The sequence below is a fragment of the Salmo salar genome, chromosome 12, assembly GCF_965601325.2.
Source record: "Salmo salar chromosome 12, fSalSal1, whole genome shotgun sequence".
Lineage (NCBI taxonomy): Eukaryota > Metazoa > Chordata > Actinopteri > Salmoniformes > Salmonidae > Salmo > Salmo salar.
This window is the reverse complement of record NC_138302.1, coordinates 31,413,440-31,430,412: the sequence shown is the minus strand read 5'-3', so window position 1 is coordinate 31,430,412 and position 16,973 is coordinate 31,413,440. Positions and strand designations below refer to the sequence as shown.

The window sequence follows — 16,973 nt, the reverse complement described above, 5'->3', positions numbered from 1 at the left end:
GGATAAGAGCGTCTGCTAAACGACTAAAATGTAAATGTATGTTGAATTATACTCAACAATAAAAGGTTCTTACTCATTTCATTATTTCTCCTTTTATTTAGAACCTTCGTGCAAATTTTCAATTAAGCATGTAACTAAATATCAAATATTAATGTATAAAATCTAAAAAGGTTAATAGAAAACACTTCAACTATAGTTGCAAACAAAATTAATATAGGCCTAAAATATATATATATATAGCTCGTACCTAAAAGAGGGGCTACTTCGGTCGCATGGACGTGGTTTGGGTATGAAAAGTCTGACACGGACCAGAAAACCATCTTCTGCAAAATATGCAGCAGGCCGGTCCTGACAACAGGCTTAAACACCACTAACCTATTTGACCACCTACGCAAGAATAATATGAAACAGTATGGAGAGAGTCTACGGATGAGACCCAAAAAAGTACAGTCGTGCTCAAAACAAACCCCCCGACTCAGACGTTGCAAGAGGCTTTTGCCCGCGGCACACCATATGGCAAAGCATCACGAAGATGGAAGGAGATAACAGCTGCGGTTACAACTTATATCTGCAAAGACATGGCCCCAATTTACATGGTTGAGAAACGGGGGTTTCGTGAGGTGGTGGTAACACTTGACCCAAGGTACCAAATGCAAATTGATATGTGACACATATTAATGCCAAAATAACATGCAAAACAGGCAAGCCCCCAAAAATATATATTTTAGGCCTATATTAATTTTGTTTGCAACTATAGTTGAAGTGTTTTCTATTAACCTTTTTAGATTTTATACATTAATATTTTATATTTAGTTACATGCTTAATTGAAAATTTGCACGAAGGTTCTAAATAAAAGGAGAAATAATGAAATGAGTAAGAACCTTTTATTGTTGAGTATAATTCAACATGTAATAAGAAATGGGCCTTTACTTGTGGTCATTTTATACAAACTACTTATTCATTGAATTTACAGAATGTGCTGTATCATGTTAATGTATCATTATCGGGATATGAGATTTTGGCCATATCGCCCAGCCCTAGTCTGAACTACATTGTAGTCCTATTCTTCAGCTCAAACACTTGTCTGGGGTTTTGTTGTCACAACCTACCTGAAGATTGTGACTGTGCAGCTGACAAAGGTAGAAACATTTTTCTCTCTACCTACACCTGAATGAAATAAATACTGAACATAAACCTTGAATCTCCTTTTTGAGTGCGGACCAGCTTAACAATTTGGTCTGACAATACTGTCATTAGCTAAATGTAAATGTAATGTAAATGTAATACTGTCATTAGCTGTAACCCGGTGAGAATACCCAGTGTTAAAGCCCCTGGTGTTTGACACTGTCTTATGTTAGGCTAAATCTGTGTGTTGACAGGCTTAAGTGTTGTGTATTTTTTTATTTTACCTTTATTTAACTAGGCAAGTCAGTTAAGAACAAATTCTTATTTTCAACGATGGCCAGGTGAGGAGTCAGTGCTCCACCCATATGATGTGTCCCAAATGGCATCCGATTACCTTTATAGGGCACTACTTTTGACAAGAGTAGTGCACTATAAAGGGAATAGGGAGCTATTTGGGATGTATAGCGCATTCGGAAAGTATTCAGACCCCTTGTCTTTTTCCACATTTTGTTACGTTACGGCCTTATTCTAAAATGGATTCAATAGTTTTTCCCTCATCAATCTACACACAATACCCCATAGTTATTTTTTTTATGCAAATGTATAAAAATAAACGTATCACATTTACATCAGTTTTCAGACCCTTTACTCAGTACTTTTGGCAGCGATTACAGCCTCGAGTCTTCTTGGGTATGGCGCTGTAAGCTTGGCACCTGTATTTGGGGAGTTTCACCCATTCTTCTCTGCAGATCCTCTCAAGCTCTGTCAGGTTGGATGGAGAGCGTCGCTGCACAGCTGTTTGCAGTTCTTTCCAGAGATGTTTGATCGGGTTCACGTCCGTGCTTTGGCTGGGCCACTCAAGGACATTGAGACTTGTCCCGAAACCTTTCCTGCGTTGTCTTGGCTGTGTGCTTAGGGTTGTTGTCCTATTGGAAGGTGAACCTTCGCCCCAGTCTGAGAACCTGCTCCTCAGCGCTCAGGACTTCATCAAGGATCTCTGTACTTTGCTCCGTTCATCTTTCCCTCGATCCTGACTAGTCTCCCAGTCCTTGCCACTGAAAAACATCCCTACAGCATGATGTTGCTGCCACCACCATGCTTCACCGTAGGGATGGTGCCAGGTTTCCTCCAGATGTGACGCTTGGCATTCAGTACAAAGGTGCCTTTTGGCAAACTCCAAGTGGGCTGTCATGTGCCTTTTCCTGAGGAGTGGCTTCCGTCTGGCCAATCTACCATGAAGGCCTGATTTGGTGCAGTGCTGCAGAGATGGTTGTTCTTCTGGAAGGTTCTCCCATCTCCACACAGGAGCTCTGTCAGAGTGACCATCGGGTTCTTGGTCGCCTCTCTGACCAAGGCACTTCTCCACCGATTGCTCATTTTGGACGGGTGACCAGCTCTAGGAAGAGTCATGGTGGTTCCAAACTTCTTCCATTTAAGAATGATGGAGGCCGCTGTGTTCTTGAATGGACCTTCAATGCTGCAGAAATGTTTTGGTACCCTTCCCCAGATCTGTGCCTCGACACAATCCTGTCTCGCAGCTCTACGGACTACTCCTTCGACCTCATGGCTTGGTTTTTGCTCTGACATGTCTGTCAACTGTGGGACCTTATATAGACAGGCGTGTGCCTTTCCAAATCATGTCCAATCAATTGAATTTACCACAGGTGGACTCCAATCAAGTTGTAGAAACATCTCAAGGATGATCAATGGAAACAGGATGCACCTGAGCTCAATTTCAAGTCTCATAGCAAAGGGTCTGAGTTCTTATGTAAATAAAGTATTTCTGTTTTTTATTTGTAATAAATATGCAAAAATGTATGAACCTGATTTCGCTTTGTCATTATGGGGTCTTGTGGGTAGATTGATGAGGATTTATTATTATTTTTTATCCATTTATTATTATTTTTTATCCATTTTAGTATAATGCTGTAACCTAACAAAATGTGGGAAAAAGTCATGGGGTCTGAGTACTTCCCGAATCACTGTACCTAGGGTTTGCATAACGGAACATTGCTCTCCTCTGATGTGCTGAACTATGTGCTTTTTAAACACGATGGGGAAGCCAGGGAGAGATGGAAGGAGAAAGCGCCAGGATAATTTTCTAGACTTCCCCCTCCTTCTCTCCCTCCCTCCCTCTCCTTTCCTCCTTCCCTTCATCCGTCAGGCCTTATCTGAGCTGGGGGAGGATGAGTGATGTAGTGGTGCTAGAGCCTCTCTTGTCTGTTTTCTCTCGCTCTCTCCCTCCCCCTACATCTTTTTCTCAGTACCTCTGTTATTATGCCCTCTGGTCATATTTTCTGTCACACACAATGAGCACATAGAACTGCTCTCCTCTCCCTCTGATGTTCAGTCTCTAGACCGACCCTGCCTAAATGAATGTTTACAATTAGACAGTCTTGCTCTCTCTCCCTCTCGCTTTTTGGCTCTCTTTCCTGCTCTCTCTCTTTCTCAAAGACCAGGAAGCTGTGCAGGGTAGAGATCTGTCACACTCGGTCTCTGTCTTTTTTTTCTTTCCGTCTGTCTAAGGGCTCGTGTTCTTTTCTCGTCTCTCAACCAGGCAGCCTTTTCCCTCTCTAGTTCTCCTGTAGTTTCCTTTTTCTCTCTCTTCCCTTTTGAAGAGGGAAGTTGGCGGTGAATTTGAGCAGGGAGAGATAAAGCAGTGCTCTAGGGGGGAGACTTTCAGAGAGAGAGGTAGGGAGGGAGCAAGAGAAGGAGGGTGATGGCGAGCGAAGAGGCGATGGGGGAGAGCCCGGGGGAGCGGTCGGAAGACGGCGGTCACCCTGACACAGCGGTAGGGTTCAGAGGGCGTGTATGTACTGTGCTGTACTGTCTGTGTGTTGCTGTAGTCAGCGTTTGTGCCTTCTTTCCCATGGCTTTGGGTCTGTCTGTCCGTCTGTCTGTCCAATATGTGTTTCATTTTGTGTCTTGGTACATTCAATTCACAAGTGTCTGTATTTTTGAGTTTCTGGGTCTCTCTTGTTTATGTCAGTTTGCCTTACAGGCAGCTGTTTACTTCCTGTATTGTCTGCTTACTATTCCTTCCCTCCATGTCCACTTCTCATAATGTTTTTAAATTGCTTTCTATTTTTTGTCTCTAACCGAATGACTAGGCTATTTCTCCTCTTGTCTGGGTCTCCCTCTCCTCTTTGCCCTCCTGGCTATATTTGTTTTGTCCTCCGTCCGTCTCGTTCTGTCCTCTCTCTCTCCATGTCACATTGGCCCAGCTGTGCGTCATCTGCCTCTCTTCCTGTCCCCCTCGTGCTGCTTCTCTTTGTTTGTGTTGGCTTTCCACTTCCCCTCTCTCTTTCACTCCGCATGCTCCCTCGCTTTCTCTCTCTGGCCACTCGTCCTAGAGCCATTTTCTGTCCCTCTTTCTTTCACACTGCTCGTCCTGGCTCCCTCTCTTTCTCTTGCATTGTGTTCCCTCTGTCTCCTCTACTTATCCTAGCATCTTTTATCTCACTACTCTCGCTCTCTCACGGTCCTCTACTAGTCTAGCTGCCTTTCTCTCTATTTCTGTCTCTCCCTTCATCTCTCTCTCTCTCTCCCATTACTGCAGGGCTGGAGCCACTGAGAGACATACGGGCAGTAAAGCTGCAGGTGTGAGCTCTTGTTCTCTCTTTCACCCTGCCTCCCTCCCTCTCTCCCTCTCTCTCTCTCTGCAAGCCCTGGGGATGACATGCTCTTTCCACTTGTTTTCTCTGTCTCTCAACATCTCCCCCGTCTGCCTTCTCATCCAGTTTATATGTGGTAACTGGTTATTCCCTGCAGTTGAAAGTAGGCGAACAGAAAGACGTGACCATGTTGCACTTGATGAGAGGGAAAGTTGATTAGGCGTACTAAGTTAGTACAGGAACCCTATTTCAAAAAGCAGCCATTGTACCTGCATACGCGCACACATTTTTCTGTATACGTGCCTGTGTGTTTGTGTGTGTTCACCAGCCACGGCCCCATACATAGTGTGTGTGGGAGATGGTGTGTGTGTGTTTATACACTGTGTAGACTGCCAAGAAGTGGGAGCACAGAGAGAGAACCTTTCTGTTTACCTCATGAGAGGCCCTCTGCTCTAACTGTATATTGACTGTACTCTCTCCCTCATCAAGACACAGAACACACTCCCTCTGGATGTCACACACACACTCCTGTCAGAGAGACTCTGTGTACCATAAAGACGGGTGTAATAAATATCTGCTCTTTATTTGGGTCCGGCAACCAGGACGTACAGACTCTGTCAGTGCTGCTGCTTTGGCACCTTGATCAAGTTTTTCACTGAAGTTTGTATATGTCTGGTGACCCTAGAAGACTTCCCAAGATGGACGACCTGTGAGCTCCATTACATCACAATGGAATGGAGTCGCAGGGGAGTGTCAGTGGTTCACGGCGGTGTATCTGGGTTCTCTGGCTTCACACACACACACACACACACACACACACACACACACACACACACACACACACACACACACACACACACACACACACACACACGACAGGATGAAGTATGAGTCCAGTCAGTACACAGATCACACCCTCTACAATAACAATACCCTGGCAATGGGTCATAGGTGTCGACACACTCCAGAGACCTGCTGTAATGTAGAGAGTTTAAGTCAGGCCAAGGGAGGGGATTTTGGTGTGTGTGAGTGAGTGTCAGCTTTCTGTGTGTGAGCGTGGGCGACAGTATCTGATGCCAGCAGTGTGTGTTGACAGTATCTCTGTTCAAATCGTTATCTCGGAGAAGGAAACTCTGGCGGACTGTTTTCCATCGTGAGCTGATGACATTCTAGTGCACTCTGACCATGTTCCCTCTCTTCTCTTCAGTTCCCTCTCTTCTCTCTGTCCTCCACTGGTCTTATTGAATAAACCTCTATTAGCGTATAGCTAACGGCACCACTATCTATTGAATTAGCCAGTCATTACCTCTATGCACTTATCGGTACTTACTGCGTTGGGGATACCAGATGGCTACTTAGTACACATTGGTGCAGTTGTGTGAAAGTCCTAGCGGGTCTAGGAGCAGCTGGACAACTTGCAGTGTTGACGATGATATAGGCCTAATTCAATTGCCATTTAATTGGAGCTCTGGTGGTGCAGTAACTGGAGAAGGATGAAGTTGCCCTACGAAGTTGCCCTTACACTGATCTAAGGTCAGTTTTGTGTTTTCCCCACTAATGGTCAAGGTCAGGATTTGGACCTAGCTGATCCTAGATCTGTGGCGAAGGGCAACTTTTACCCATAGTAACCTCACACACTAACTTCCTCTATCGGGGTTACTATCTTTTGTGTTCAGCTGCAAACCCCCCCCCCCCCACACACACACACACACACACACACACACACACACACACACACACACACACACTCTCTATATATAAAGGACATCTCTTTGTGGTATCAAATCATTCTTTATTTGTCACATGCGCTGAATACAACAATTGTAGACCTTACCGTGAAATTCTTACTTTCAAGCCCTTAACCAACAGTGCAGTTCAAGAAGAGTTAAGAAAATATTTACTAAATAATCAACCTTGGCCTTCCTGTGTTAAGGGCCAGCTCAGCTAACCTGGGTACCAGACTCTTTCTGCGTTCAACAACACTGGTTACATCATTGCCTTGCCAGTTGCCACACTGATGTGGATAGACAACAAGTTTACTAAAGCAGAAACAGACTGGCAGCATGGCTACAGTTCAGACATCCTGTGTACCAGACTCTTTCTGCGTTCAACAACACTGCCTTGCCAGCACACACGACGACACCAAGTTCCTGAAGCAGAAACAGACATGTGTTCAGTTCAGGCGTCCTCTAGGCCTATGATGTGGCAGAAGTAGAACACAACAAAGCAGCACAGTCATGCTGAAACCCCAGTCAACTCAACACCCACTGCCTTCTACACTACAGTACAGTGTTTCCTTATCCAGGCTAGCAGTACAGTGCAGTGAGTGCACCAGCCAGTCTGCAGAGCGAGAGGTTTTCTCATCTCGCTCTCCTCCTCCGTGCTTTACAGACACAGCAGCAAACTTTATCTTTAATTCAGGTTGTGTCGGCCCGAAGTCCTTGCAAACCTCCCACCCACTCAGTCTGGGCCCGGAGCACCTCCCCAGGGTCCTAGAGCCACACTAACTGCTAGCATTAGCCTCTCCTATCATATCAGATGGATGTTGGGACAAGCTAGCCATTCGCCCCAGGGTTCTAGAGTGAGTTCACTAGGAACCACAGGCAGGGAGTGCTAAGGGCTAACTTTAGGTTAGCCGCGCCTATCATATCAGATGGATGTTGGCGCTAGCTAGCCGTTAGCCTCTTCCTGTCAGATGATCTGGATGAGGCGCTTGCTAACCGTTAGCCTCCCTTCCTCCTCCTTTCCTGTAATGTGAGCTGACAGCCGGGGCAAGGATGCTCTCTTGCTCTCTGCTCTGCTCGGTTTCTCCTCCCTCTTGTTAAAGAGTAGTGGTTAGCTTTTAGTGGCCACTGCACTCAGTCTAGTGCACATTATGAGCTCAGAGGAAGTCAAAGGTCAAAAAGGCACATCCTCCCATACTTATTTGACTGGCCCCGTTCCAGTAGTTTTGAAGTGTGTCCTTCCATCCTTCGATAAGGTAATCACTAATCACGGATGTTACACGTTTTGATTGGTGAAAGCCAAGGGTTCACACCTTTCCCACTCTCAGCCATGTCTATTATTAGCTAGGTTTCCATGCAATTGGCAAAAATATTCTAAAATCTGCATAAAGAAAATATGAACATTTTCTCACCAGTTGTTTCCAGTAAACTGACTTGTTGCAGATAAAAATCAGTGCGTGATGATGTAGTGCACACACACTTTACTTTTTACAAAATAATTAAAGAGCAGCAGTAAAATAACAATAGTGAGGCTATATACAGGGGGTACCGGTACAGAGTCAATGTGCGGGGGCACCGGTTAGTTGAGGTAATTGAGGTAATATGAACATGTAGAGTTATTAAAGTGACTTATGCATAGATAATAACAGAGTAGCAGCAGTGTAAAATAAGGGAGGGGGGGGGGGGGGGGGCAATGCAAGTAGTCTCGGTAGCCATTTGATTAGCTGTTCAGGAGTCTTATGGCTTGGGGATGCTGTTTAGAAGCCTCTTGGACTGAGACTTGGCGATCCGGTACCGCTTGCCGTGCGGTAGCAGAGAGGACAGTCTATGATTAGGGTGGCTGAAGTCTTTGACAATTTTTTGGGCCTTCCTCTGACACCGCCTGGTATAGAGGTCCTGGATGGCAGGAAGCTTCGCCCCAGTGATGTACTGGGCCGTACACACTACCCTCTGTAGCGCCTTGCGGTCGGAGGCCGAGCAGTTGCCGTACCAGGCAGTGATGCAACAAGTCAGGATTCTCTCGATGGCGCAGCGGTAGAACCTTTTGAGGATCTGAGGACCCATGCCAAATCTTCTCAGTCTCCTGAGGGGAAATAGCTTTTGTTGTGTCCTCTTCATGACTGTCTTGGTGTGCTTGGACCATGTTAGTTTGTTGGTGATGTGGACACCAAGGAACTTTAAGCTCTCAACCTGCTCCACCATAGCCCCTTCGATGAGAATGGAGGCGAGCTCAGTCCTCCTTTTCCTGTAGTCCACAATCATCTCCTTTGTCTTGATCACGTTGAGGGAGAGGTTGTCCTGGCACCACACGGCCAGTTCTCTGACCTTCTCCCTATAGGCTTTCTCGTCATTGTCGGTGATCAGGCCTACCACTGTTGTGTCATCGGCAAACTTTATGAATGTGTTGGAGTCTTGCCTGGCCGTGCAGTCAATGTGTTTGCATTGCATTTTCAACTCTACCGGTAGTTTTGCTGTTGCGTTAAATAGCGAACGTGTCTACTCTGGTCTTGGTATGTGCGCTCTAGTCAACAGCTCGCAGATGCAGTGCGGGTAGGCTACACGATGAGATTAATGGATAAGCTCAAGAATGTTTTTATTTGTCAAAACGGCAGTCAAGCATCGATGATCATGTCACCAGAATAAGACCCTCAACATTTATTGGAATGGAGCATCAAGCTCATCACCATGCACTTTCACCACCCTGTGAAGTTCATAACTTGTTTCATCTGTAGCCTAATTTAAACTGCATGGTTACTAGAGTCGTAGTGGGAGGACCACACAACATGTCATGGTGTGGCTCCAAGTTTACTTCCAAATGATGGTTATTATATCAGTATTTGCACCTAATGGCGTTTCCATCAACAATTTACCGACACAAAAAGATCCCACCATGTCGAACAGACAAATTATCTGTCGGCGTTTATAAAATTCTACCGACACTTCCTGTTTCCATCACAGCTGTCGGGTTTAAAAAATAAAAATGGTATATATGCTATGACTACTCACATAAAAACAGTGGATGGAAACATGGTTAGTCATTTACTTCAAAGAAGACAGGACGGAAGGATGCATTTTAGTATGTTTGGAACGGGCCCTCTCTCTCTCTCTCCCTGATAGCAGAGCTACACAGGCAGGAAACAGGGAGGGCCTGAGCTGGTGTGGGACGGATATCCTGTCCCCCCTGACATTACTCCTCTACCACCCTGACTATCTTTTCCTTTCTGTTTCTCTACTCCAACTCAATGAGCGTGGTTTTAGCTAGCGGTGTTGTCAGAGGATCTCTGTGGTCTGGCGGTTGTAATTTCAAGGTGAAAGGGGACTATGTGTTGGTATGGCGACGGGCTGTTTGAGGATGACGACAGCCAGGAGGTGATGTGTTGTTTTTGTATTGTTTACGGTTTTGGGGGGACAGGGCTGTGATTTCTCTAGCAGTGATTCACTCTGTCTCCCGCTGGTTCCCTGATTGTTTGGCTGGTTTGCTGGCTGACTTTCTCCCTGAGGGAATTGCAGCTTGTGGTAACCACTGTGTCTCTGACTGTACAGTCAAGCTCAGATTTTAGAGCTCAAAACATTGGCAATTTCAGGGGGGACTGTGGACTAAAGAGATGTGAAGTCTTGAACGTTGTAGCTAGATATCATCCTCCTGAAATATTTATCTGGCCTGCATTTGACTTTTCTACAAACACATGCTAATATTTTTTCTATCCTGTCTTTCCCATTTCCTTCCTCTCCCTCCTACTCTCTTCTGTTACCCCCTTTCCTCTCTCTCCTTCCCCTCTTTCACCCCTCATCCTTCCGCTCCCTCTTCCCCCTATCCAGAGTGACCCAGGTGGGCTGTCCGTCTTAGAGCAGCTGGGTCTGGACCAGAGCTCGGACTTCTCAGACACCACGGTGCAGCAGCGTCTTGATGAGCAGAGGGAGAGGATCCGCAGGGAGATCAGGAAGGAGCTGAAGATCAAGGAGGGAGCTGACAACCTCCGCAGGGCCACCACCGATAAGAGGAATGCCTCCCAGGTAGGCTAGGTTTCCTCCCCTTACACTCTTAGTATAAGTCCCCCCTCTTACAATGTAATATAATAGTTTTGTTTTGTTTTATTGTGTGTATTGGGTCTCCTCAAATAAAGCGTAGGGCATTGCATATAAGTTAACATAGTGACATGACACATTACACATTCACTGACGAGCATTGATGGAAAGTGCTATGAGCATTGGAAAGGTGCTATATAAATCTGTTGTGTGTTATTTATTAGGTGGATTCCCAACTACGAAGCTCCAACCGTAAGCTGGAAGACCTGCATGCTCAGTTACAGGAGCTGGACGCTCACATCATGGTCAAGGGAGGAGATGACAACAAGGGTATGTTTTTAGACGATTCCATTCGTTTTATGTGTCACCCATGCATAGTCATAGCCAGGCTATGGAGATGTTGGTTGCCATGATAGATTTACCTCAAGGTGTTGTGTTGGTATTGCAGTGACAACATGTATCTGACCTTTGACCCCCAGATGACCCACCCCAGTCCCCGGGGGCGGAGAGCCACTCGTCAGCAAGCCAGGACCGCATTGCCGCCCTGGAGAGACAGCTCAACATTGAGCTCAAGGTCAAACAGGGAGCCGAGAACATGATTCCGATCTACGCCAACGGATCCACCAAGGTACTGTCCTCTCTAACCAACCATCTGCTGATTCATTCCCTCTGTACTTACCGCACCTCTTTCCTCCCTCCCCCATCTGCTGATTGTCCTTGTCTCCTGTCACCTCAGGTCTCTGACTGTCCTTGTTCCTATGTCCTCCCCGCTTAAATGCATGCTTCTCCTTAATCTACAGTGATCTGATTACACAGAAACCGGGAAAAGCAACATGGTGGATTCATACCAGGATTTAGCTTTCACCTGTATATGTATGTCACATCAGTGTATATTCAAATCCGTGTATATCACATCAGTGTATATCACATCAGTGTATATCACATCAGTGTATATCACATCAGTGCATATCACATCAGTGTATATCACATCAGTGTATATCACATCAGTGTATATCACATCAGTGCAGATGCAGAAAAGGAAAGAAAGCAATTTATACTTGAGGAGATTCATCACATCTTCTAATTCCTGTCATGTGACCCGGGTCTTGACTTCCTGTGTTTTTCTCCTCCTCCTCCAATCAGGACAAGAAGATGCTGCAGACGGCCCAGCAGATGCTGCAGGACAGCAAGACCAAGATCGACATCATCCGCATGCAGATCCGCAAGAACGTGCAGGCCACTGAGCACACCGAAGACACACAGGGTAGGACAGTGTATACTTACCTGTCTGGGTGGCCCTCTCTCTGTGTACCCATCTGTCTGGGTGGCCCTCTCTCTGTGTACCCATCTGTCTGGGTGGCCCTCGCTCTGTGTACCCATCTGTCTGGGCGGCCCTCTCTCTGTTTGTCTGTGTCTCTGTCCGTTTATTTGTCTGATTTGCAGGTCAACACTTTGCCACCGTCCAACTGTCTGCCTGCAAAATGTATCTATCTATTTTTGACTGTGGAGATAAAATGTGTCACGGAGGTACAGGTTTTGTCTGTGAGGCTGGAAGGTTGCCAGCGCATTTCACTTTACCTCAATCCGTCAAATGGCCATAAATACTGCCCAGCTCTGACCTCTCCCCATGTACAGAATGTTAATCTGCCTCCCCCTGCGTAGACAATTAGTCGCGTATCCGTCCAGACTGAGACGAGGCTAACCGTAAACAGATCAATACTCTACAGCCTCAGGGACTGTCTGGATGGTTCTCTCCTGGAGTGAGGAGGGCAGCGAGACTCATTGACATCCCGTGTGTGTGTCTGTCTCTCGCCCGAACTTGGAGAGAACACGCATACAAACGCATTTGCACACAAACACCGACTCTCAAAGTACATGCTACACACACACACCCGTACTCACACACACACACACATGCACACTAGGCACTCATCGTGCATTATGAGTTAGCAGGCGATCGATGAATCTCAGTGGCAGCAGGGCACGTGAATGGGCCTTTATGGGCCCTCCATCCTCAGGAAACAGCTCATGGGGTCATCTGGAGAAGAGAGGGATTGATGGAGGTCAGGAGAGGTCGATGGAAGGAAAGCAGTAAGGAGGAGAGGGGAACTGAAAACTATTTGGAGGGATTTTAAGGATAATGTATTCCTATGGGCAGGCGTTTTCTGGTGTACTCACCTGTACCCAACGGAACTATTGCTAGTGAGGATAGTGTATTCCCTATGGAATATGTCTAACAGGTGTTTTCCTCGTCACTGGTTAGAAGCAACTTCTTTAACTTTAAAATGTAGACATGTATGACGAGGGATCATTGTTAAAATGTAGCAGGGTGAATGTGGTGTTGAGGATGGGATTTTCCCCTAAGTGGCTTTAGTGGTTACTTAGCCAATGACTTCCACTTCCACACACACACTTGCAAAAAAGGACCCCCATCACACACTCACATAAAGGTAAACACACACTCCACTCCCTCTGTATATACACACACACACCCTTTACGGTCAGTCAGATGGGTCTCTGGCATCCAGCCGAAGACCTTATAAGGAGATAAAGGAATTCAACCACATACCCAGCCACCTTTCTCATCTCTCTCGCTCTCTCTTGCTCTCTCTCTTTGTTTCTCTCTCTCTCTCCCCTCCCTCTCACATAAGCACAGTGTACAATCTAAACCAATACAGGACATCGGTTTTATCATCGGCATTATTCCAACACATATCGATGAAATGTTTCAACCCTTCTGCTATTCCGCAGTCTGAATAAAAGGATGTGTGATCTTGAGGTTGTCCCAGTACTCCTGGAGAGGAGCCCTATTTTCCCTGTCTCTCTTAACACATCACCAGTGACGGGTGAAAGCAGAATGGTAGAAGGACCGTTCCAGTCTAGTCCGTTCACCTGTCAAGTCAGTTCAGATTAGTGGTTGACAGAAACCATGAAGTACAGTACTCAAACTACACTGACCCCCTTTCTCTCAGGGCTAGAGTTTTCCTGATGAATAAAACATTCCAGATAATTGTTTATTTTTATTTTTTTTACCTCAGAATATATCAGGAACTCCTAGACTATTATTGAAGTTAACCGATGTTGATCACATGCATTAAACACATGTAGGTGTGCTCACTCCTTATATATACATCTCTTTCTCTCTCTCTTTCTCCCCCCCCCCCCCCCCCCCCAGGTAACCAGGACATGTGTGGTGTGGAGCTGCGTATTGAGGAGCTCAGGCATCACTACAGAGTAGAACACGCTGTGGCAGATGGAGCTAAGAATGTCCTCCGACTACTGGGGGCCAGCAAGGTCCAGGATAAGAAGGCCCTGTCAGAGGTACACACCACATACACGTGTAGACACACAGAACATGAACGTGTAAACTCACTCTACATGGATGCATATGAGACCATACATATTGTACATAATTACCTTCATGTCTGTACACACACTTACAACCCCATTCTCCAGGGTTGTGTTCATTGGGTACAAACAGATGAAAATGTGTCCAAACAGAATCTGAAAATGAACCTTTGTTTGAAGTTATTTAAGCTTTTTCATGCCTACCGAGCACGACCCTGGTTCGGTCTTTAGGGTCTCACCCCTATCCTTCCAAATCCCTGAATCTCTCTACCTGCAGGCCCAGTCATTTGTAAACCCACACTTCTATACAGTACATACACTCCTGGTCTATTTTCGAGCATCTCACCCCACTTCCCCCCCCCCTCTCATCTCCTCCAGGCCCAGTGTCGTCTGAGCGAGGCGTCCCAGCGGTTGGACGTCCTGAAGGACTCTCTGGACCGGCGTCTGGCTGACCTGCCGGAGGACCACCCCAAGGCCTGCCTCATCAAGGAGGAACTAGTCCTGGCCTCCTCCCCGGCCTTCAGCTCCCGCCACAGTGCCCCCTACCTTCACAACCAGTACAGCACCCTCAGCAAGCCCTCCCCGCTCACTGGTGAGAGACACTGGTCTAAATGTGTCAATAGGCTTGACTGCACACAATGTCAATAGTATCCAACACATTCAATAATCTACTAATATAATATACCATTTAGCAGACTCTTTTATCCAAAGTGACTTACAGTCATGCGTGCCTACATTTTACATACATTCACACTCGTTCTGTTTCACTGGCATCATGCCCTGGCTTATGGGTTGTTCTTGATTGTGAACTATTGACAGTGGTTTCATAGCGGTTAGCTTCACAATGCCAAAACGAGCACAATATCTAGATTATTTCAAATAAACTTTGATAGGAGCATCTTTACATCAAGTGATTAAGCTTTTGCTTTAGGTTAGATGGTGTCTCAGAACATGACCCATGTGCCTACTGTCTTTCTCTCACCTCGCCCCCTTGTCTTCAGGTACTCTCCAGGTGCAGCTGCTGGGCTGTGTGGGAGTGTTGGAGGTGGTCCCGGGGCGCAGTAAGGGCACGGCGGTCATGCTGCCCTGCTACAGCCCTGGGGAGGGACGCTCCTTCATGAACCGCAGCAGCAAGAGCAACCTGTATGGACGCAGCGGGAGCGTCAGCGGCAAGACTCCCAGCAAGACTGACGAACTCTCCTGTGAGTGGCTAGGGTAGTGTGTGTGTGTGTGTGTGTGTGTGTGTGTGTGTGTGTGTGTGTGTGTGTGTGTGTGTGTGTGTGTGTGTGTGTGTGTGTGTGTGTGTGTGTGTGTGTGTGTGTGTGTGTGTGTGTGATTAACTATACCGTTACCATGGAATTACCCATATGGATTGTGCTGTTAAATGGATGTTTATGTACAGGTGTATTTGTGTAATGTGTGTAGCGGAGGTGAGTGCGGTGCTGAAGATGGATAACTCAGTGGTGGGTCAGACAGCCTGGAAGAGTGTAGGGGAGCAGGCCTGGGACCAGACCTTCACTGTGGAGCTGGAGAGGGTGAGAGGTCACACACAGACAATATTGTGCATTCAGATATGCTTACACATGTACAAATGTCCTCTCTGTCTCACACACGCACGTACTCACTCATACACACACAAAAGAAACAAGTCTTCACACACACACACACACACACACACACACACACACACACACACACACACACACACACACACACACACACACACACACACACACACACACACACACACACAAAAGGACCAAACCTCTTCACACACTCTTACTCCTACACTTCGGAGTCAGCTCTCTGAAGAAGTATCATGTGTCTGTGTGTATCTTAGTTGGAACCTGTTACGTGTGTGTGTGTGTGTGTGTGTGTGTGGGGGTGTGTGTGTGTGTGTGTGTGTGTGTGTGTGTGTGTGTGTGTGTGTGTGTGTGTGTGTTCCAGTCCAGGGAGATGGAGATAGCAGTGTACTGGAAGGACTACCGCTCGCTGTGCGCTCTCAAGTACCTGAAGCTGGAGGACTTCCTGGACAACCAGAAACACCGAGTTCAGCTGGAGCTGGAGCCACAGGGGCTGCTTCTGGCTGAGGTAGGTTTCAACACGCAGGCACACACACGCTGTGAACGTGATGTCATTAAGGAAGTATCAAAACCGTGTTTCGTAATTGAGTTGATAGATCCATTATATAGAGTGCAGGTGTGATGTGTGTGATTTTGTTGTTCAGGTGATATTCTTCAACCCGGTGTTTGAGAGAGTCACACGCCTTCAGAGACAGAAGAAGGTCTTCTCCAGACAGCACGGTGAGAGAGGGCAGGGAGAAATCCAGAACCTACTGGTACAGTGGATATCTTACTTCAGTATTTCCCACAGAGCTAGGATGAGATTGTATTTCTATGGCATTTTTTATTATGATGAAACTAGAAGGGTTGACCTCACCATAGTGGTCATAACAGATTTAACAGTATGGTGTCTTTTAAAATATTAGTGCGTTTGCTGCTGTGTCCAGCTGGATTTATATTGTGTATGTGTGTGTATGAGTGTGTTTGAACTGTTCCGGTGTGTGTTTGCAGGCAAGGCTTTCCTGAGAGCTCGTCAGATGAACGTTGACATCGGGACCTGGGTCCGACTGCTGAGGAACGCTATCCCCACCGTCAACAATACCGGAACCTACAGCCCCAATGCACACAACCTCAACTCTGGGTAATACACTCACAAACACACGACTTGGTGTGTGGCCCACGCAAGCGACTTGTACCCAAGTATCTACTCCTCAAATTCATTCCTCGACTTGTTGAATGAACTCCACGTAGCATGCTATGCACTCTGAACCCTGTAGCTAACGACCCTTTTGTGTCTGTATGTGTATGTGTGTTTGCGTATACACGTGTGTACGTGTGTGTTTGCATGTGTTTTCAGGGAGATCTCAGTGGAGAAACTAAGTCTGGACAGTGACTCTCCAGTCAGGCATGATTACAGGAGAGACTCTGATAATAACACCCCGGTGAGAGAGGGACAGAAAGATGCGAAACCCAATAACAGAATATCAAAATACAACGTGAGAGGAACCTCACACACTCACCCATTTTTATCTCTCCCTCACTCCTGGCTTTGCTTCTTTCCTCCATCTCTCTA

The 16,973-nt window shown here is 46.4% G+C and overlaps 1 protein-coding gene across 4 annotated transcripts in view; it reads left to right on the top strand.

Moving 5' to 3' along the window:
* The window catches only part of LOC106564724 (serine/threonine-protein kinase N1), a 67,199-nt gene that overhangs the window by 45,729 nt on the left and 4,497 nt on the right, over positions 1 to 16,973 (top strand). For 2 of the 4 annotated variants that reach the window (XM_014131014.3, XM_014131017.3), the window contains exons 2-13: positions 10,284 to 10,478; positions 10,715 to 10,820; positions 10,970 to 11,118; positions 11,634 to 11,754; positions 13,666 to 13,811; positions 14,217 to 14,430; positions 14,840 to 15,040; positions 15,264 to 15,373; positions 15,786 to 15,929; positions 16,066 to 16,141; positions 16,412 to 16,541; positions 16,758 to 16,842. In XM_014131014.3, the coding sequence (XP_013986489.2) occupies positions 10,284 to 10,478; positions 10,715 to 10,820; positions 10,970 to 11,118; positions 11,634 to 11,754; positions 13,666 to 13,811; positions 14,217 to 14,430; positions 14,840 to 15,040; positions 15,264 to 15,373; positions 15,786 to 15,929; positions 16,066 to 16,141; positions 16,412 to 16,541; positions 16,758 to 16,842 (1,677 nt within the window). Of the gene's footprint in view, positions 1 to 3,574; positions 3,918 to 9,681; positions 9,834 to 10,283; positions 10,479 to 10,714; positions 10,821 to 10,969; positions 11,119 to 11,633; positions 11,755 to 13,665; positions 13,812 to 14,216; positions 14,431 to 14,839; positions 15,041 to 15,263; positions 15,374 to 15,785; positions 15,930 to 16,065; positions 16,142 to 16,411; positions 16,542 to 16,757; positions 16,843 to 16,973 lie in introns of those variants that run through there. The other 2 variants (XM_014131015.3, XM_014131016.3) reach the window with 2 other exon arrangements.